Consider the following 22930-nt stretch of genomic DNA (forward strand, 5'->3'; position numbering starts at 1 on the left):
GTCATAGGGAATGGATCAATAATATTTATCAGTCTAAACAGTCATGTAAAGAGATACTAAAAAAAAATAAAAAGATTTACCCCCTTCCCTTGGACTCGATGATACTAGAAAATACTTGTGGGTAGTAGTTACTTATCTCACTTTTTCTTTGCTCTTTTATTATACTTCCATGCATTTTGTCTGGAAATATCGATATGAGAAGTTCGAAACATCTGTCATTATCGGAGGGGGAAATGAAGTCACATTTTGTATACCATAAATCTTTCTTCTTCTTCTTCAGGTTGTGCGTATGAATCTGCATAAAATGTGCACTGCAAATTCAATCCACAAGCAAGATAACATTTGAAACAGATTACATTTATGAAGCTACATACGTTTCTGAACTCAATTGATACGTTTATGAAGCAACACCAATTGCTTGCAGAACTGGGTTTTGGAAGAACCACACAATTTTTAGCTCCTTCAGAACTCTCTGAATTGTGGTCCACTCCCTGCTGCTGCCATTTCCTCCTACACCTATGATGATAACAGGTATCCACCTGTTTAACCTCAAGAACACATAAATCAACCTCATGATCACTCTCAGGGTGCATTAACCGAGCAGCACAAGACGCAAAAGTAGATACTCGAAGAAAAAATTAATCTGCCCGCCGTTGTTTCATAAGGGAAGCACCTTCCAAAGAGAAATTCGGTTAATTTCGAAATAAATATTTGGTTTCTTTCTGCTTATGGATAGTCTGACTGATAGAATTACAAGTTGCATGTGGTTATCCACCTGCTTGCCTCATCATACATCAGTCTTCTAGAGTTATGTACGTGTCTGTTGTCTCCATATTGATGATTGTATATCTTTGCAAGAAGAAAGATGGTTGGTTAGAACATCTCAGTGAAACAAGATTTAGGAATCATGAGTTTGTTAAAACTTCTACCATAAAACTTGGCTGATGGCTGAAGGAATCAGCGTTCATTACTGTAAACTTTAGTTATCTTTAATTCACTAGGGATGTTTCGAATCACATAACTTGCTTTTGATCCATCAACTTGATACTGATGTCATTTCAATATAGCCTCATCGACATTATCTATAATGGTTTGAACAACAAAAGTCAAAATTTACAGAGCATCCACAAGGAACCTAAAGGTAGTTTTTTAACAGAGGTCTATATTTTGCCTAGCCGGGGATGGCATTAGGCTTCCAAGAAGTCATAGATGATCATTAAGGAGAGGTGATATTTTAGGCATTTTGGCTGGTTCCAAATTCGGTTGCAACACTTCCACTAAACAAAAAAATTGTTTTAAGAATCATGTATAATATCCAAGAACATCAATCAAGTTGCAGATATTATTCAACCCAAACTGCCTTGCACAGGCAAATTTTTCGAATTCGAGCTTTTTCCTCATAGCAACCTTGGCCGCTCTACAAGGCAGCCATGGCCAAGCGGAAAAGCAAACTGCCCACCCTCCTTCCGCTATGCGAGGGAAGTGAGTGCAAATCCTGACAGTGCAAATTATACATTAGCCCTTCGAATTGAAGGCATCAGCACTAAAGCATCCTCACAATTAAAATATTACTCTAGCTCAAGGATGTTTTCCATACAGACTCTAGTGTGGACTTCCATTTGAACCCCACATTGCTTAAACCAATGATTTCTCAATTTATAAGCATAGTCATGAACAAAGTATTTAGTGAATAGGACCTTTAGACAAACCCAGACCACCATGAGACAGTTTGGGTCATAGCATCTAAGCCCATGAGTTTCTAATGCAGTCGGGCTACCTCATCACATTCATCAGGAGGTGCCTAGATTTAAATCTATGGTGGAGTTCAGATCATCATCATCACAGTTTTAACACTAGCCCCATCACTTCTGATAGCAAGGGGCAACTCGCAGCAGTCTATAACCAACACCAATTACTTTTTCTTCTGAATTAACAATCTCAATCCATCTGATCTCAAATAAAGCCGAGCCTATCTAGTGGTCAGGCAATCATGAGTCAGGAAAGGAAAATAAGTATGAATCCTACTTATGAATCCTACTTATCATATTGCTCTGCTCCAAGACTCATTATCCATAACAAGAGCAGACAACAGAAATAACTATATCAAAAGATGTTAGAATTCACTACCATGATTCACAACATGATATTGGCAAGTTTACAAGAACCTTGGCTCCACCCACAAAAAGTACAGCTACTTTCATGACTAGCCTCTCAAAAAAGAGAATTTAATTAGAAAAGAACCTTACATTATGCATTCAGTGCATCGTAGTCATCCAATCTCTCATTATACGCCATCACCTTTCTTCTGATCTTCGAAGAATCCACCCAGGTCACAAAGTCTTCCATGTTCCTTGTCACAAGGAATGCAGGATCAGTGATCGTCTCTGGTCCTACCCGTACATGCCCCTGCTCAATGTATGTCACAGCCTCCTTTAGATGCTCAGCAAACTTCAGGTTCACCAGAACAGATGCCAACCTACGTCTGAAACACAGCATCCCAGAGAGAAAGACAGTCAGTTCTTCCCTGGGGCCCTTTTCCTATCTTGATTAGACATAGTAATACAGCAGCAATATCTAACATTGGAAAAATAGATTAGTTCGGATGCGGGTCACAGCTCTTTCAAAAAAGATACAAAAAACTGACAAACAAGACTAGTTAATAATTTGAACTAATAAGTACCAACTGAGGGGGAAATATGGGGCTCTTGCATAACTACGAGTTATGGTTGTTGCTACTTACTAGCTAACAATTAGTTATGGTTGTTACTACTTGCTAACCATCATTAAGTATGTGCGTTATTTGAGCCCAGATTGAAATTAAAAGCTTGCAAAGCAAAAAAGAAGACGAAAGACCGTCTCAATTAGCAAATCTAGTCAGATCAGAAAGACATCAAAGATTATAAATAAGAATTTCAAGAGTGTGTGCCGCTAAAGTAGAAGCATAGGTAACAGAAGTAGAATACAGACAAACATATGCTATAACTAGAGGTACTGGAGAAGTATTATGCCGACTCAATGATTTTGGTCCGTTAGATGCAAGCTGCATTAACAATGGATAGCCAAAGAGGTCAACATTGGATTATTTGCTATGGTTTTTTTCCGATACATCACCTGCTCTGTTGCTGATGTTGCCCATGGACTAGGAAGTCTCTATGATGGTGTCCTATGAAGTATTAAATCAGTAATGAGCAACCACAATAAGTAAACAAAGATATCTCAATCCCTTGTCACAATTGCCTCTCTCTTTATGAATCTAACAGGGACAATTAGGAAAGGAGAATCTGACAGCAGCATGAAAAGTCTCTATTCATTCTCTTTAAGATAAGAAATGTATTTACCTGCAGAATGAACTCACTGATAATTTTTCACACTTTGCCAAGCTCTTTTTTGTTGAGCTCACACCCATATTGTAACTGAAATACATGGAAAGGTATCAGAAGCAAAAAATATCTAATCGTGACTAACATAACATATTGCTCTCCGAGTATTTGAAAAACATGAAGAGTAAAACATTTTTTATAAAGAAGATTCTTGCATAAAAGGAAAACCAACAACCACATTTTTCCAGTTAAATAACTGAAGTTGAAATCAAAGTATAAATATTGATGCTTGAACCTCATAAAAGATCTCTACATCCACAGCTTAATGCTAGTCATTCTTATCATTAGACAACAGAAATATGTCTTAGATACCTCAAATTTCTAAAACGAACAAATAGGGCTACATATATTGTCAGTTCCCTCCTTATGAAAAAAGAGAAATGAGCATCTGTTGACTTTCAAGAGTTGTGCAAAATCATAGCAGGTAGAATGCTTAAATGGAGAAAACATCATGTAGAAACTGTTATGGTATCCCCAAATAATTTAACAACTAAGTATAGATCAATAAAGGGCCTTAGGAAGCCCAGTCACCATGAAGGATGGGAAAAAAGAAATGCACTAAGAAAAAATAAGAAGTCAAATATGTAAACCATCTTTTCACTCTATGGAGTTTTATTTTTTTTGTCCGTTCACACAACATGAGTGGGCACAGGAGTTGTAAAACATGATAAGTTGATAAGTGCTAAATAATGTATAAATTTATCTATTTTACATAGCACTTATTATTATTGTTATTCACATATTTTAAATTTAAACATAAGAAAATGTGTTTCCCCTCTTCATTGCATTTTAATAAATTATTAGAGGTAATTCAAGTTTGGTTTAATTTTCTATATTGATTTAGTTTAATGTGTGTGCAGGTCGAGTCATCCCATTCACGAACTAGTCCCAATCTGTTTCATGTGTGGACTACTTTCTCCCCCATGTGCATGAAGCTATCCATTCCTTTGTCCATGTCATATTTCCCCGTCTACACCAAGCTTCCCAACCTAGCAAAATAGAGGCCTCTCCCATTTTCTCCACGTGTCCAAACTTCCTTTATTTTAGATTCAGAACAAAACCCTTCCAACCTACCCGAGTGGACCCCAACCACTTTTCTAAAAAAAGAAGAAATATAAATAATAAAAAAATTCACATATCCTCCCTCATTCCCGTATTCATCTTCCACATTATTTTATTTTATTTTTTTCTCTTCCCCTGTTTCAGAACAAGCCGCATGATCCTCCGCATCCTCCCCCGCTTCCGCGTTCAAAGAACTCCTCCCAGCCGATTCTGAATCTCAACATCTTCATCTCCTTCCCCGAATAAATCCCAGCTCACGACTTAAAAACCACATGTTTTCCCCCTGCTCCAAAACAGAGCCCATCTCCCAGCTCAGCCGTATCCATTCCTTCTGCTTCCTCCCGTTCGCATTCAATCGCATCTAAGCCTTCTCCGCGTCCCTCCCGCGATGCAATCCTCCCAAAATCGGCAAATCATCAATCTTCCAGTCCTCCCCAGCATCCCGCGATCTGCCCAGCAAGTCTTCCGCATCAGCCCGCGTCCCCGCCTCCTCACGGCTGCCTACTTTCCCAGCAAAACAGAGCAAGAAAAAGAACGTTCTTCCCCTCCAATCCAGCGCCCGAAGCAGGGAATTTCTCTTCCCAAAAATCGGCAGATCATCCAACCCAATCCTCCACTCCTTCCGCGCCAAAAGGTTTCCTCCCAGCTGATTCACAAATCCAACGCCATTCCCTCCAGATCACGGCCAAAAAAATCCCCTGTTTCAAGATCAGATCGCATCCCAGCACGTCCGCAGCCTTCTTCTCGTCCGCATCCTCTGTGCATCTCAGCGTGATCGATCATTATTCACCTTCCACCAAATCCAGATCATCTTCCGCGTTGAAGAAGCATCGGATCACGCCCACTGCCCGCAAGGATCCAGCCTTCGCTTCCAACTCTTCTCCGCGATCAACACTTCAGCTTCCGGATTCCTCCCCTCCGCAAAGCCAAGATCCAGCTTTTCCCCATATGAATTAACTTCAAATCCCCCGGATCCAGTCATCCAGCTGGAGCAAATCAGCTCTGCGGAGAATTGAATTTAAATTTTGAATGAAACCGTGAGAAGAAGGGGGGGCTATAAAAGAGGAGATTACTCTGCGAACAGGGGGGGAGGACCGGGAAGGATAGAGGAGTTTTGAAGGGACGCTGGGATGCCAGGGAAGAGTTTTTTTTATTTTATTATGAAGATGGGAGGACGTCCGGAAGCCATGCTCGGCTAAACGTCCAATCTAGGGCTGGATGAAGCCCTAGCAATGTATCAGGGCAATTGTAGTTCTTACTTTTTTATTATTTTAGAGCTTGTTTAAATTCTTATTTTCAATGAAATATTCCTTTATGATATTTAAACTTTGAGCATGCTAGTTACTAATCATGTTTGCTAAAGTAGTCTAAGATGATCCATGCCTAGGAAGATGAAGCGCGCTCCATCCTAGATTAGCATACTTAGGTAGACACTTCATGCTATACCGAAGATGGATCTTCCTAAAACTCTTTATGTTTTTATTTTAAAAGGCTTGTAGCCAATTTGCATGCCTCTCCAAAAGATAAAAATTAAGAACACAGTCCCTAATGCAATGCTACGCGGTGAATTCCAAACCCTAGATCCATCTACTTTGATAAATTTCAATTCGTACTCATAGATTAATTCAGTATAATTAAGTTAGCAAACTCTTCTTTTTGATTTATTATTAAAGAAAAATAACTTGTCTCCAATCCCTATGGACCGACACCCGTAATCACTATCCTACAGGATACGTGCTATTGCGTGGTTTACTTTTGAAATTAAAAGAACCGATCAATTTTTGGCGCCGTTGCCGGGGATTGCTAGCATAGTTATTTTCCTATCATTAAAAAAAAATTACAAAAAAAAAACTTTTTTTAAAAATATATATATCTAAAATAAAAATATTTTCTATTGTTGTTACTTTTCTTATCTTTTTTTTCTCTCTTACTAATTTTTAATTTTTTTTTTATATTATTTGTTCAGGAATCGAGCAAAAAAATCTGGGAAGATCAAAAAGAGAATTGCTGGAAAAGGAATGCTGTAGAGGTTTGCCTAAAAAAAATTTTAAATTGCTGGGGAAATTCCCTTTGGTAACCTCTAAACCTTTCTTATTTAAATTAATTATTAGCTTGAAATTTTGTAGTGATTGTTTGATTTTAATTTCAGCAAAAGTGTGAATGCATGCTTGATACACATACACAAATTAATCCGCACATAGTAAGGGCAATCACCCCAACAAGATAAGAGCCGGATTTCATCACCGGATTCTTGCCCAACTTAGGTGAACTCAATCTCACATAGTGTCACTTTAATTAAAATCAATTAGACGTTGGCTCCTAGGGACATTCGAGCTCAATAGGACGAAGATCACCGAAAGTTGCACCAATTTCGCTCTGTGGCTTAGTTGATGTCTAGGCAAACTTTGTCCCTATAAGGGAGACAGTTCATCTGTTCGAGGCAAGTGGGTTTTAAGTGGGACCTTTGCGAACGCATCGTGACCCCTCCACTTACCTGGAAGCTTACCTGGTCAACTCGGTTCATTAGACCGGATTGAAGGCTTAGGTGCCCTCTTCAAACCAGTTAGGAGCTGTCTAGTGATTTTAGGACAAATACAAGGATTGATGTGTTTATCTTTTATTGAATGCTTGACTGATCAAGTACTAGTGTATGCAAGGGAGTCGTTTAGAGTACGTGACCTATTACCTTTTGACCCTGAAATAGAACGGACCCTTAGGAATATTTAAGCTGAGATCAGAACATTAGAATCATCCCCACCTCCTGAGATGGCTGAAGAACAACCCAAACTCCTGAGGGAGTACTTTACTCCCACCATTTACAGTTCCCCATCTTGCATTCGATTACCTGAAGTAGCAGCTGTACAATATGAAATAAAGTCTAGTGTGATCCAAATGCTCCCATCTTTTTATGGGCTCACCAACGAAGACCCATATAAACACTTAGATGAATTTCTTGAGATTTGCACTACTGTCAAGATTCAGAATTTCACTGATGATGCTTTGAAACTTAGATTATTCCCCTTCTCCCTTAAAGATAGAGCCAAACAATGGCTGAATTCTTTAGAAGCCAACTCGATTCGTTCTTGGGATCAAATGCAACAAGAATTCCTAAAAAAATACTTTTCCATAGGAAGAACGAACCAGTTTAGACGTGCCATTACAAGCTTCTCCCAAACTGAGGGAGAAGAATTTCATGAAACTTGGGAGAGATTTCGGGACCTAATCCGTAAATGCCCTCATCATCAAATACCTAAGTGGCAGCTAATGCAATGTTTCTATGACGGATTGACTGAACGAAACCGTCAGATGATCGATGCTGCATGCGGGGGGGACATTCATGCTTCAAAATGAGCATGAAGCATGGCAATTATTTGAAAATCTAAATGAAAACTCCCTCCACTATGCTTCCTGTTCTCGTCAAGCACCCCTGAGTTCTCAAAGAAAAGGGACCATTTATGAAATAAGTCATTCTATGGACCTGTCTAGCAAGGTAGATGCATTGTTCCATAAGATTGACCAACTGATGATAGGTGGGCATTACATGAACTCTTTCCAAGCACAAGTGTGTACTATCTGTTCTAGCCCATCCCACCCTATTCATGAGTGCCCTTCAGCGCCCCAATTTTTCGAACTCGTGCAAGAACACATCAATGCTGCTCAAACACAGCCTAGACCGGGTAATGACCCATTTTCCAATACATATAACCCGGGATGGCGAAATCATCCAAACTTTTCTTGGAAGCAGCAAGCTTCGAATACAGCCCAACCCTATTCCCAAAATTTTCAAAATCCTCATAATTTTCAAACCCCACAAAATATTCATCCCTACCGTCCCTCGATTCAATTTCAACACACTCCTCCATCCCAAAGAAACACAGCCTTTGAGGAGAAAGTGTTGAACGCCCTTCAAGGTTTGGAAACCATTACACAATTGGTGCACTCTCACACGCAATCCATCGCCAAGCTAGAATCCCAAATGGGGCAACTAGCTAATGCACTGAACAAGCGAGAGGAAGAAAAGCTTCCAAGCCAACCATTAAGTAATCCTAGGGGACAATACATGGCTCAAGAAAATCAACTAAATGCAATTCATCATGAACAAGCCAATGCTTTAACTACCCTAAGGAGTGGACATGTAGTAGACAATAAGATTGAGGAAGATAACAATAAGGAAGATAAAGAAGAGGATAGACATGTGTCAAATAAAAATCTAAAACCTTCTTCTTCTTCAGCTAGTCCACCTTCTGCCAAAACTCACATCCCAAAGGCCCCATTTCCTGAAGCTCTTAATTCACCCTCTCCCTTTGACAGAAAGGGAACTTCACTAGAGGAAATAATGGAGGATTTCAAACAAGTGAAAATCAACCTTCCGCTTCTTGATGCTATTAAACAAGTTTCCTCCTATGCTAAATTTCTCAAAGACCTTTGTACCCAAAAGCGAAAATCTAAGACATATGCCTAGAAAGGTCTTCCTAACTAAGCAAGTGTGTTCTATTCTCCAACACAACACCCCTCCGAAATTCAAAGATCCTGGTGCTCCCACCATCTCCTGTGTCTTAGGAAATAATTTCATTGATCGAGCACTCTTAGATCTAGGGGCAAGTGTCAACCTTTTACCTTATTCAGTTTATGAGAAACTTGGGTTAGGTGAGTTAAAACCAACCTCGGTATCCCTTCAATTGGCTGATCGATCTGTAAAAACACCACGTGGGATAATTGAAGATGTTCTTGTCAAGGTAGACAAATTCTATTTTCCAGTAGATTTCGTTGTCCTTGATATGGAACATGAACCTAATCCTAAGAAACAAATCCCCGTGATCCTTGGGCGGCCCTTTTTAGCAACAGCCAATGCATGCATCAATTGTAGAACAGGGATAATGAACATATCATTTGGGAACATGAAGGTAAAATTAAATGTGTTCAATGCGGACGACCAACCCGCGAGGAAAGTTGAGTGTTTTATGATAAACAAAATAGATGAACTCATAGAAAGAGATGCAAAAACTACCTCACTATGTCTGGCTGAAGACAATAAACTTAGCGCTTGTTGGGAGGCAACCCAATTCTCTTAGATTTTTTTTAACATTGAGGATAATGTTAGGTTTAGGTTTGGGGGTATTCATCTTGATTTTCATCCCAAAAAAAAATAAGAAAAAAATGTGTGTTCATTTCATTTTTTATAAAATAATAATAAATAATAAAAAAATTAAATTAAAAAAAGTTTTTGTTTTTAAAAACCTAATTTCTATACATGAATGCGAGAATGATAAATACACAAGGTATATAAAATCTAAAAAGCCCAATGACTAGTCGGAAGTAATATAAATTTAAGTTCTTTTTATTAAGTCTCTCTTAGGGAGTTGTAAGCTAATTAATACTTTGGAATTTCACTACACACTGGCCGACCCTTCTAAAGTCTAGGCTCGACAATATGTTGATAGTATAGTAGCAACCTTGGACCCTGATGAATCATACTTATCTAATTCAAAAAAAAAAATCATCAATAAAAATGGATTTAGTCAGAAACATCGAAAAGGGCTACCTATTGTCAAAGGTCAAGTGGGCTTGTGATGAGAACTCCGAGCATAAGTCCGTAGGGGAGTTTTGATGCCCGACACCTTATGCCAACTGGTGTGAGAGTTATCGACTGACTGCTCGTTACACGGAGAAATCACCACAAGAGTAAAAGTGCACAATTTATATATCTTTTATAAAAAATAATTAAAAAAACAAAAAAAAAACTCTGTATTGACCTTGAAAAAGACAATAGTGTGAAAGCCGTCGTTGTAAAAATTTGAGTAAACTGGAATATTACAGATAAAGCCCGTGAGGTACTAAAGTAAACATCCACAACTCTCGAAATCCTGCAGATAAGATGATTTTGAATCAGTGAGCAGGTCCTTTCGACCAATCCTTGGAAACTACTAGTATTAGCAATATTTTGGAGATCCGAACTCTTAGCTTGTGTGCGGTCCAGATTTCACCGAGCACTCCAGTATAAATAAGTCTTACAACTCCCTAAACGGAAACTTAATGACTTTAACTTAGATTGCATACTAACCTAGAATTTGGGCTGATTTAGTAAATAAAACCGTGTGTGCTTTGAAATTCTTATCATTTATGTATCTTAAATTAGATTTTAATTTAAAAAAAGGAGTTTTTGAAATTCTTAGCTAGTACGCATTTGGAATTTGATTTTCACTTCATAGATCAATCGATAAAAAAAATAAAATAAAATAAAATAAAATAAAATAAAATAAAATAATCATAACAATAAATGATTTATTTTAATATTGAAGTTTGTGGGTATCATCACTGGAAACCCTCACGAGACAAAACTCGTCCACTAGGGCCACCTAGGGGTTTAAAGCCTTATTGCATACGGTAAATGCAATCGCGATTCCTGCGAAAGTGAGTTAATTTCTTTTCTATTTTGCTCGAGGACTAGCAAAATGTAGGTTTGGGGTGTGATAAGTGCTAAATAATGTATAAATTTATCTATTTTACATAGCACTTATTATTATTGTTATTCACATATTTTAAATTTAAACATAAGAAAATGTGTTTCCCCTCTTCATTGCATTTTAATAAATTATTAGAGGTAATTCAAGTTTGGTTTAATTTTCTATATTGATTTAGTTTAATGTGTGTGCAGGTCGAGTCATCCCATTCACGAACTAGTCCCAATCTGTTTTATGTGTGGACTACTTTCTCCCACATGTGCATGAAGCTATCCATTCCTTTGTCCATGTCATATTTCCCCGTCTACACCAAGCTTCCCAACCTAGCAAAATAGAGGCCTCTCCCATTTTCTCCACGTGTCCAAACTTCCTTTATTTTAGATTCAGAACAAAACCCTTCCAACCTACCCGAGTGGACCCCAACCACTTTTCTAAAAAAAAGAAATATAAATAATAAAAAAATTCACATATCTCCCTCATTCCCGTATTCATCTTCCACATTATTTTATTTTATTTTTTTCTCTTCCCCTGTTTCAGAACAAGCCGCATGATCCTCCGCATCCTCCCCCGCTTCCGCGTTCAAAGAACTCCCAGCCGATTCTGAATCTCAGCATCTTCATCTCCTTCCCCGAATAAATCCCAGCTCACGACTTAAAAACCACATGTTTTCCCCCTTCTCCAAAACAGAGCCCATCTCCCAGCTCAGCCGTATCCATTCCTTCCGCTTCCTCCCGTTCGCATTCAATCGCATCTGAGCCTTCTCCGCGTCCCTCCCGCGATGCAATCCTCCCAAAATCGGCAAATCATCAATCTTCCAGTCCTCCCCAGCATCCCGCGATCTGCCCAGCAAGTCTTCCGCATCAGCCCGCGTCCCCGCCTCCTCACGGCTGCCTACTTTCCCAGCAAAACAGAGCAAGAAAAAGAACGTTCTTCCCCTCCAATCCAGCGCCCGAAGCAGGGAATTTCTCTTCCCAAAAATCGGCAGATCATCCAACCCAATCCTCCACTCCTTCCGCGCCCAAAGGTTTCCTCCCAGCTGATTCACAAATCCAACGCCATTCCCTCCGGATCAAGGCCAAAAAAATCCCCTGTTTCAAGATCAGATCGCATCCCAGCACGTCCACAGCCTTCTTCTCGTCCACATCCTCTGTGCATCTCAGCGTGATCGATCGTTATTCACCTTCCACCAAATCCAGATCATCTTCCGCGTTGAAGAAGCATCGGATCACGCCCACTGCCCGCAAGGATCCAGCCTTCGCTTCCAACTCTTCTCCGCGATCAACACTTCAGCTTCCGGATTCCTCCCCTCCGCAAAGCCAAGATCCAGCTTTTCCCCATATGAATTAACTTCAACTCCCCCGGATCCAGTCATCCAGCTGGAGCAAATCAGCTCTGCGGAGAATTGAATTTAAATTTTGAATGAAACCGTGAGAAGAAGGGGGGGCTATAAAAGAGGAGATTACTCTGCGAACAAGAGGGAGGACCGGGAAGGATAGAGGAGTTTTGAAGGGACGCTGGGATGCCAGGGAAGAGTTTTTTTAATTTTATTATGAAGATGGGAGGACGTCCGGAAGCCATGCGCGGCTAAACGTCCAATCTAGGGCTGGATGAAGCCTTAGCAATGTATCAGGGTAATTGTAGTTCTTACTTTTTTATTATTTTGGAGCTTGTTTAAATTCTTATTTTTAATGAAATATTCCTTTATGATATTTAAACTTTGAGCATGCTAGTTACTAATCATGTTTGCTAAAGTAGTCTAAGATGATCCATGCCTAGGAAGATGAAGTGTGCTGCATCCTAGATTAGCATACTTAGGTAGACACTTCATGCTATACCGAAGATGGATCTTCCTAGAACTCTTTATGTTTTTATTTTAAAAGGCTTGTAGCCAATTTGCATGTCTCTCCAAAAGATAAAAATTAAGAACACAGTCCCTAATGCAATGCTACGCAGTGGATTCCAAACCCTAGATCCATCTACTTTGATAAATTTCAATTCGTACTCATAGATTAATTCAGTATAATTAAGTTAGCAAACTCTTCTTTTTGATTTATTATTAAAGAAAAATAACTTGTCTCCAATCCCTGTGGACCGACACCCGTAATCACTATCCTACAGGATACATGCTATTGCGTGGTTTACTTTTGAAATTGAAAGAACCGATCATAAGTTTATAAGTAATCCTCTAATTTTTAATCCAATAATAAAATTTACATCCACATATATAATGATATCTAACTAGAAATGATTCTAGAACTTCCTGAATTGAACCTATAATCAACCTAAAATGCACCAGAAAAATTCTTACTAACATGCTGCTTTTCTATAAAAAGAAAAGTGACATATACCTGTCTTGATTTCTTTCACAATAAAGTCTAGATCTAAATGCTTGTTTGGATCTAGATTTTCAATAATTTCAGATTATATGGATAATTCTGATTGGCAATTGAATTCATGAACTTGAAGAGAGAGAGAGAGAGAGCAATGTTTCTTTTATATAGAATTGATAAAACTAAAAGGAAAATTAAAGGGAAACACTGAATTTTATCTTACAGCCGAAAATCATGACTATCATGAGTTGAGATTGAGTTTTTGGATAAGAGAGATTTTCTCAAATTTAATCAACAGAGCTGATGCCCCAAATGGATAGCCACCTCTTGTCATTCCTATATTTCCTTATTTCTCATTCATACTACTTCCTCTCCTCTTTTTTCCTCATAAGGTTAGCCTATCAATTGCCCTATTCTATTGTCATTATATACACACTTTCATGCGGCCAAATAAATTTTTGACAACTTAAGAAGCGGCAGAGCCTTTCTCATTGCCCATAACATATATAACCGTCTCATTAACAAGCGGTTCATTTAACCCAATCTCTACATTAAGTCCATAATTTTCTCTAATCAATTAGAAAATACAACCTAAATTAGCAAAGGATTCCTTAGGCTTCGTTTGGCAGAGCTTTTGGAGGGCCAGAAAGCATTTTCTATTCCTATAAAAGCACTTTTAGGCCTCGTCGGAAAGTTATTTTAAGTTATACAAATTTTTCTTTTTGGATCAAAATACCTATAATAAAATATAATAATTACAAAAAATAATAATGATAATATATAATTATAATAATTATAATATTTTATACCTTTATTATTGTATTATACTATAAATATAATATTATATTACATTATATCATAATACATTGATATATTATGTTATATAATATCAAATTATGTTATATTATTATGCGATAGTATACAATATTATATTACTATTTATAATAATATTATATTACATTATAGTAATATTATGCTATATTATATATTTATGTATTAATATATATTATATTTTATTATAATCAGTTGTATAATACCATGCAATGTCTTTTATAGTCATTTTGTTATACCAAAAGTACTTTCTTAGTTTGTTTACCAAACACATATTAAAGTCTCTCAGCACTTTAGAAATGTAGTTATCAGCAAATAGCTTTTTATAAAAACTCTATTTCAAAAAACTCTACTTCCGAAAGCTCTACTACCAACAACCCTACCAACCGACGCCTTAATCTCTTAAAAATGGCTCCCAAGACACAACCCCTTCCAAACAATAAAAGGCGACAACCAAAGTAATGTAAAAACCCTCCTACATCTATACAATGTAACAAGTTCAAACTAAACCCCCTGTACAACCAACTCTTTTCCATTTCGCCATAGCCCTCTAATCCTCCATGATTACATTAGAAAAGATTTCAAACTAAAAACTAGTATTTCTATTTGTGGGGTTCTATACCCCTGAAAACCTTTCTAATTTTCAATTTTCATCCCATGATTCATTCTAAGAAATCGCTTTGCTTAGCTGTCAAGTGTAGAAACTTCACTTTGGGACAAATGTTTTTTTAATCTCATTAAAATAACATATTTTCAAATTTCTTGCATCAGTTAAATCTTCATCACATAGAGTGTGTCATGAATAGCAACTTTTTTCCAACTACTCAAATTTCCATAAATACCAAATTGATGTAAAACGAATTTAATCATGGGGTTAAGGTAAATCTGGAAAAATAATAAAAGACTAAATAAAAAAGAATAAAGAGAAGAAGATTGAGCTAATGGAAGGGGAAGGAATAATTAAGAAAAGAATGAAAGAAGGGCTAGGTTTTCAAGAAAGAGAAGTGAGAGAAAGGGGGGGAGAGTTTAGATGATAGACAGATAGAAGAGGAAAAAAAAGGGGAGAAGAAATCAAAAGAAAGCAAAGGATCAGAAACAAATATATGGGTGGCACTAATTAAGCTAAACAAGGGAGGGAGGGAGAGAAAGGGGAAGGACGGGGCAGAATAAATGGTACAAGAATAAGGTAAGAGAGGGGGGAAAAGATGGAGAGATAGGTTATGACCGATAGTTCTTAAGCTAACTAATCAATATCCAGTTGCCACTTTTATAGCTCTGAATAACAATATAAGATACACACTCCTATAGCAAGAAAAATATCATCACTATAGCAATTCCTCAAAGTAACTTATAACTAACTACTGATCCTAATCAAACTGTGATGCTTTGTGACATCAAAACCTCTATTTTCCCAAACAAGGCTATTTTTGACCTACTAGAAAGTAAAGAAGCTAAATTAAGGAGTATTACACCAAGTAGAAACTCTCCATAGACATAAAAAAATGATATGCCAGCATGCTTCCATCACCCTACTTTTTCCCAAAAATAACACTTGCATGACCCTAAGGCTGCAATAATATTAAGGCAGCATTTGGTTCAGGGAAGAAAAGGGCACTCAACCCTTTTATTTTGCCAAACAACCTAAACTTAACGCTTTTAACCTAGCATAAACTAGGCTCATAAATTTCCTCTGAACGACCCAGATTAAACTTCTTTACTAGGAGAGACACAGAAGTTTATTCCATAATTTTAACACGGAGCCCATACCAAAAATACCCCATCAGCTCTCTTTTCTCTCTCCTCTCCCATGCAAAACCTTTGTTTTTACTCCTCTCTCATGCCCCATGTGGCAATGCCATCTTCCCATCATCATCTCTCACCTTCCCCACACCTAGTGTAAGTAATTGATGGCCGATCAGCACCCTAGGCCAATAGATCAGTCAATCTTGCATAATTCCGCTCCCCTTCTCATAAAACCTTGACAAACTCAATTTTTCTACCTTTCTGCCCCCTCCCCCTCTTCTCTCCCAACAGTTGTCCTTTTGATGGATCAATGTGTGTCACAATGGTCAAGGCCGTTAGAGATATCTTGATACGTCAAGGATCGATTAGAAAACATTTGATACATAATTTGTGCGATTGAAGCCACAATCTTTTTCGCTTTTCTTTTTAATTCTAGTCATTCTTTGTTATATTGCAGGATTGCAGCATATATAGTATAGGTACACATCCATATGGCTGCAAATGGCTCAATTTAACTAGCTGTACTTGAGCCTCCAAGGTCCATAGTTTCAGAGTTTTAACCCACTCTGGTTAATGAAATACATGCTCCAGTTTTTTGCTGCTAGCATGCTGATATTGTGTGGTCAGTGATAAGAGCAAATATTGAAAACCTTTTTTAGATGTAAAGTTTCATAGTTTTCCTGCCTGACACCATCTATTCATTTACATGCAATCCAGAAATTGGTATATTGGTAAAGAATATCACCTAAATTCTTGGTTCATAAATGGATGGCTTTACTACAATGCAAAGTTGCAAACTAAATGTTTAGATAATGGAGTCCATTGAAATGTAATGTGAAAGAAAACTGACATTTGCAAACAGATGGTTCCATTACAATGAAGTAATATGATTGGGGTGAAAATTCCAAGAAATTGGTTTGGACATGTAATCATGAAAAATTCTATGTATGCATGTATCTATGATGGACATGGTTAATTCAAAAGGATAACACTTTGATGATAGCTGCAATCCAATCAAAAACAAAGATATCGAGACCATAATAGATTATTGAATGAATTAATTTTTTATGTTTAATATTGAAAATAATATTACCATTACCATAGCACAAAGAACAATATAATAACAAAGAAAAACAAAGAAAGAAAACCAAAACGATGTTACACTTGGCCTCCTTAATCTCATTCTTACAACGAAACAGCATTCAAACTGCACTACACCTGAAGAATAACAGATTTTGAACCAAACATAATTCAGGATTGTTTTGTTTAATCTCTGAAATAACCTAATTAAAGAAATTTAGGAACAGATTATACCAACAATATCATTCCATAGCCAAACACCACCTAAGAGATATAGTCGAACTCAAAAGTAATACACATCTAGTAACAAGCAATCAAAATGATCATTCAGAGCATCATGCCAAAGGAATAATGTATCAAGACATAATAGTAGAGGAATCCAAAGCGCAATGAATGGAAAGCCTCTGTGAAAGATGATAAGGGAAAGACCCATATACAGAGCTAAGAACAATTAGTAGTAAAATAGCATGCATTTATAAAAAGAAAAGAAAGACAAGAAAATTTACTAATGATCAACAGCTTACAGCTTTTCTAGAAGCATATCTGTCATCTCAATGCGATAAGGGTCTCTTGGATCCATTTGCTTCAGGAGGACCACTAGCTTTTGTACCATGCGACATATACTCGAATACCTAAGATGAAAAAAGAAAGAATATATAGATACCCAAGAATAAAATAACATTTTGCCTATATTTCGAAAGGCACAATCTCACACTGTTTCCACAATTCAAATAGCACTCACTTTACCAATTAAACTAGTAACAGTAGGAACAAAGAATATTACTTCTTGTAATCATCCCTTTCTGTGAGGTGGTATCGGCGTGTGACGAGTGCTTCACGGTGACCCCTTTCTCTTTTATACTCAATAAAGTTCACCTTCTTCAGGAGCTTCTTCTCATGAAATTTTAACTTCCTCATGCTTGCTGTCACAACCCAAGAAAGAAAAATCAGAATCAGGAAAGATAAGGAATCAATTCCAAGGCCTGTGTGTTAATATCCTTCAATTTTATCGACCAGTTAAAAGTTTAAGTGCAAACTGGGGGGGTGTAGATCATGCTCCGATTAAAACTAGTTTCCAGCATAGTATTTGAGTGTAACGTGCCCACGTTACATGGTTGTGCTTGCATGGGTGTGTTCGTGTTCCACATTTCTCTTTCAATAAAAGATGTACGTGTCTAGGTGTTTGAAAGAGTCCTAGGGGTAGAAGAGTCCTAGGGGTAGTTTTTTTTTTGGAGAAGAGTTGTTGTAACAACCTCCTTTTATCAGGGGAGGTGAAGTAGTGTTTGAAGTGGCCTTTGTACGTGTCTTGTAACTCCTTCATTCTTTTTAGGAGAAGGAGATCTATTTAAATTTAGGAATGAATTCATTGCAGGGGATAACAACCAAAAAGTACTTGCAACAACAGGAGGTTGGAGCTTCCTCGAAAAGCTCTGCATTTAGTCTCTTACTCCCCCATCTCTGCCTTTCACACACACTTCTTACTTGCCTTTCTTAATTCGCCGCCTAACGCTCAAATCACCCAAACAGCTGCGGGGCACGTTGTATCGAGAGCAAGCTCTATCTATTTAGCACCATGTCGAGCCTATTTTCGGATCTCGCATCTAGATAAAATCAATTCAATCTTTTTTGAATAAGATCTGAAATCAAGCTTTGGTTCCGGCATGAATTAACACGTATAGAGGACAATCAAAATAGCGACTAACGAACAATTCTGCGGCATTATATAAATACAAGGGAAAGAGCGGAGACCGACCTTCTTTGGTGGCGGCCCTTTGCAGTGGTAGCCAGTGGGAGGTGGAAAAGAGAGCCAGAGGTGGCGGTGGCGGTTGTGACTGGTGACCAGTGGTGGTGGCGGCCGCCTTTTTAAATGATAGTGGTGGCCGATTGGGGGGTGGAGAAGAGGACTGGAGGTGGCGCTGGTGGCCGGTGGCGATTGCTGCCGAGGTCGTAGCCTCGTGGTGGTGGCCGGAGAGGAGGCCTTGGTGGTAGGGGTTAGGGTTCAAGAAAAGAGCGGGTTAGCACGGAGAAAGAACAAAGAGGAAATGGCAAGAGATTAGGGATCGCTGGTGTCCCGTACTTCGTTTATATGGTGAATGGCCTCAAACCCGGAGTTGCAAACTATACCAATCATTGGATGTTGATCCACCGATTCCGAGTACACCATTACAATAAAACCAAAATCGGCTCGAGGTAAAGAAGGTTAGTAGCTCCCCCAAAATAAAAATCAGTAGGGTACTATTTCGAAAATCGAATTTTGCACAAAAATCGGATCAGTTATAGAGCTGATCAAAACTCAGGCCGGGCCGGGCTCTACAATAGAAATTAGGCCCGATGGCTATGCCCAGGCCCGGCCCGGCCCGACTGTCGAGCTTAAATTTTTATTCAAGCCCGATCTAATTTTATAAATCTAGTCCCAGGCCTGACGTGACAGGCCCGATTTTTTCTTTGTTTGGATCAGAAGTCCATCTCAGGAGTGAAGAAACCGAGAGGAAAAAATTAAAAGAATCTCCACCCTCCAAGAAGTCCATCTCCAATCCCCCGATCTTTCTTCCTGATGGCTCAGCTGGATCAGGAGTAATGTGAGGGAAGGAAAACCAAGACCAAAACCAAAAAAGAGAAGGGATGAAAGATACGGGTGGCTTCAGACTCGTAGCCAACCAAATCCCTCCTCTCTCTTTCTCTCCGGTCTCCACTCAAAACAAAACTACCATCCCCAACTTCCCAAATTTCTCTCCAAGCTTGGGGAAATGATCAGAGTCTGCAGGCCAGGAAACTCTCCACCTCCCTTCCATCAAGGGGGAAGACTCGTAGCCAGCCCCTGTTTCCGTTTTATACGGGGCTTTGCTTCCTTTTGGTCACGGTCAGCCACAGAAAACGGGTAAGGAACCTCCCTCTCCCCCCACCACCCCCCCCCCCCACCCCCACCTCTCTCTCTCTCTCTCTCTCTCTCTCTCTCTCTCTCTCTCTCTTCCATCCTGGCTCGAAGCTCCGGGCTTTACTTCCGAGCTCTCCCCCCCCCCCCCCACCACCTCTCTCTCTCTCTCTCTTTCATCCGGGCTCGAAGCTATATGGGGCTTTACTTCCGACTTCCGAGCTCGGGCGAAATCCATCCGGGACCGAGCTCGAAGAGGAGGAGGAGGACGAGAAAAATCTTACCGGTGACTGTGAGTCGGTGACCGGAGCCGCGGAGGTTGCCGTCCGGTGGAGAAGGACGCGAAGAGCCGCCGGTCGGTCGTTGAAGAGGCGACGGCACCCAGAGGAGGCGGCGGCTACAGGGAAACCGGCGGAAACTCGGAAATGGGAGCGGCTGGGGGGGGGGGTGGCGCGGGGGGGGGCGTGTGGGGTTTAGGGTTTCTTAAAAGTTTATAATATATTATATCATATAATAGGTGTTTTATAGCCGGGTCCGGCCCGGCCGGGCTATTTTTAAAAGTTTACAGCCCGGCCTAATTTTTTTTATCGGGCTGCTTTTCCTGCCCAGGTCCGACCCATGGGCCCTTTTTTAATGCCCAAGCTCAAAAAATTTTGGACCAGGCTGGACGAGCTAGAAGGCCCGTGATCAGCTCTAATCGAAAGGAATTGGGTTGATATAGGCTTCACTTAGACAAACTGTGTAATCCATTATTAGAGCTGGAAATGAGCTCGAGCTAGCTTGAGACCCATTGGGTCGGATTTTAAGCTAGGTTTGAAAGAATTCAGATTGGATTTGGGCTTAAATAGAGAGCTCATTTATTTTTCAAGTCGGGCTCTGATATGTCATTGGCCCATTCTAGACCCAAATCAATTTGTTTTTGTACGTTGTTATTTATAAAAAAAAATAAGAAAGTAAAGAACAAATTAAAATTGGTTTAATTAAGAATAATATAGCATATATCATTTACTGAAGAGAGTCTAATTTTTAACTAGCTTATTTATTTGTGAAACAATACTATGAGATATTAAACTTTATTTGGGTTTGGGTAGTACCTATTTTTGGCCTAAACGGATAATTCGGTCTAGCCCAATCAGATTCGGGCCGGGCTGAAGCTTGGAGGAGAATATGGTACAGTGGTATGGTATAAAGCATACCATATTAAACAGACCCCATTCTATTATACTATCTAGAGGGAAGAGAGCAGGCTAGCCCGGCCCGAAGTCCCAAAAAAAAAAAAAAAAAGATCGAGTTTGGGTAGGGACATGGCTCAGCCCAGCCTACTTCTAACTCTATTCATGATTCAATAGGAAATCCAATCCAATCCTGTTAGATATTCTATATAGACTCTAGTCGAAAATCCCCCCAAAAAATAGCTCAGATAATATTAGCATCAATAAATACTAAGGGTAAAATATAGGAAACAAAAGGCTATTTTTTAAGTACTTATTTATTTACTAGTTCTAATGAACATGTAACCATTAAGTGTTCATGAGACAGAATAATCCAACTAAAGTCTAAAATTAATAAAATTAATTCGATAAATTACTGATTTGTGACCGTTTCATCGGACAAATTCATTCTAATGATTTTAGATAAGGTATAGTCTAAGCACAATCTAAATTTAATAGATTCAAAAATTATCATAGCCTTTTTTTTTTGAGAACCCAAATAAGAATAACATATCAAAGGAAGATAAAGAAGCTAAAGCTAACTCAACAAGTCAACTTTTATCTCTAATAGGAACAACCATATTACATATAAGAAGGACTAACTTTTTATGGTATAAAAACTTTCAACGGTCAATAAAGCATCTTGTCAACACATAATAAAATTTTCATAAAAATATTCATACAAGCGTAATTTTCAAAACATTAATGCATCTAATCAAGGAAAGATATTCGAATAAAATAGATAAAATGCATTTGTATTACGTAGCCTATGCAACTACGACCATGATCAGTCCAATGATAAGGTCTAAAAGAGACTAGCTCCTAAACATAAATCTTGCCTACAATTAATATATGCTAGTTATTAGATCCGACTGGCTGGGCCTAAAAGAAAACTAGCTCTAAGTCACATGAAAAATATGCGCACCATAACATGTACCAACTATTAGCTCCACCTGGCTAGGACAAAAAAAATAGCTCCTAGATTGTCGTCTAGCCAACGATCAGCCCCATTGGCTAGGCTCGAATTATAATTGGACTAGAGAGTGATTTATACAATATCCATAGTCTAGTAACATAATCAATCCAAAAATCATAGTTTTTGCAAACAATAAATAATCAACCATTGTTTACAATATAAGTTGCATAAAAACATATCAAGATGAATTTTGATGCAGCATAATTCAGTGTCAAATTCAAGGAGGCATTTTTATGCTTTATCCATAACTTTTAAAATTAATTTTCATGAATAAAATTTACAATAATTATTTCAAATATAAATATAATTATGAATAAATAATTTTCACAATTTTTCATTTCAAATAACTTAAACTCATTATCCAAAGGTATGCCTAAACTAACAAATATTTTCACAATTCTTCTAAAAATATTAATAACAAATATTATAATTTATTTTTACGCAAATCATATTTTTATATATATTATAATGCATGCATAATAAAATTCTAGAGGTAAAGGTGCTTATAGCTTAACTTGCAAATATAGGAATCTCTCGACCCAGGCTACATACGACTTGGACAAAACAAATTAATTATTAGGTACACCCTAAAGCAACTTAGTTATTATTTTAAAATTCTTGGATGTACTAGTGGTCTCTAGATTTGTAGGACTCACTCAGGACTCCACAATCCAAGATCCCCCTAAGGTAGGGTTTGTGATCCCGCAGCCAGTGGCCAAGATCTGGGTGCTTGTCCCTCCAATCCTACTTAGCCCCCATAGCACTCTCTATCTCCTAACCTAAAAATAGATTAGGCTTGCAATTACCTGAGATGTGGACTGCACTCCTCGAGTCAAGTGTGCCTGTGATCTCTCCTTGATCTAAAAATAATAATCAGATCAATTTACAAGAGATAGGATTGAAGAGGAAGGATGAGAGAGGAAACGGAGAGGAGATATTGGCTGAACCCCTCTCTTGTGGCCTATGGCATGGTCGCAATGAAGG

General features: G+C 38.4%; 1 protein-coding gene and 1 non-coding gene across 3 annotated transcripts; both read right to left on the reverse strand.

Annotated features, from left to right (window-relative positions):
• Positions 1-2095: 2095 nt before the first annotated feature.
• Positions 2096-20254, reverse strand: LOC103697435 (Alpha-L RNA-binding motif/Ribosomal protein S4 family protein). 2 transcript variants are annotated; one of them, XM_088710199.2, is made up of 5 exons: positions 18641-20254; positions 17672-17810; positions 17412-17519; positions 3339-3413; positions 2096-2482 (listed from the first exon to the last, which is right to left on the reverse strand). In XM_088710199.2, exons 2-5 carry the CDS (start codon positions 17803-17805, stop codon positions 2248-2250), a joined length of 552 nt encoding a protein of 183 aa, XP_088566325.1. In that variant the 5' UTR covers positions 17806-17810; positions 18641-20254; the 3' UTR covers positions 2096-2247. The 2 variants fall into 2 exon arrangements, with proteins under 2 accessions (XP_088566325.1, XP_038973377.2); XM_039117449.2 differs by having other exon boundaries at positions 20044-20209.
• Positions 7585-7690, reverse strand: LOC120105203 (small nucleolar RNA R71). The gene has a single exon (XR_005507570.1). It is a non-coding gene; the product is annotated as a small nucleolar RNA R71 (small nucleolar RNA).
• Positions 20255-22930: the final 2676 nt, after the last annotated feature.

This window comes from Phoenix dactylifera, chromosome 13 (assembly GCF_051530095.1).
Source record: "Phoenix dactylifera cultivar Ajwa chromosome 13, Ajwa_hap1_PhDact_Kaust_v1.1, whole genome shotgun sequence".
In the NCBI taxonomy this organism is placed as follows: Eukaryota; Viridiplantae; Streptophyta; class Magnoliopsida; order Arecales; family Arecaceae; genus Phoenix; species Phoenix dactylifera.

What these genes read in the sequence shown, in the direction of transcription:
- LOC103697435 (XM_088710199.2), bottom strand. Translation starts at nt 17,805, where the DNA reads ATGAGGAAGTTAAAATTTCATGAGAAGAAGCTCCTGAAGAAGGTGAAC. An exon ending in GAAAGGGATGATTACAAGAA is followed by an intron (nt 17,520 to 17,671) that starts GTAATATTCTTT and finishes TTTTCATCTTAG; the next exon opens with GTATTCGAGTATATGTCGCA. An exon ending in TCAGTGAGTTCATTCTGCAG is followed by an intron (nt 2,483 to 3,338) that starts GTAAATACATTT and finishes GCTGTGTTTCAG; the next exon opens with ACGTAGGTTGGCATCTGTTC.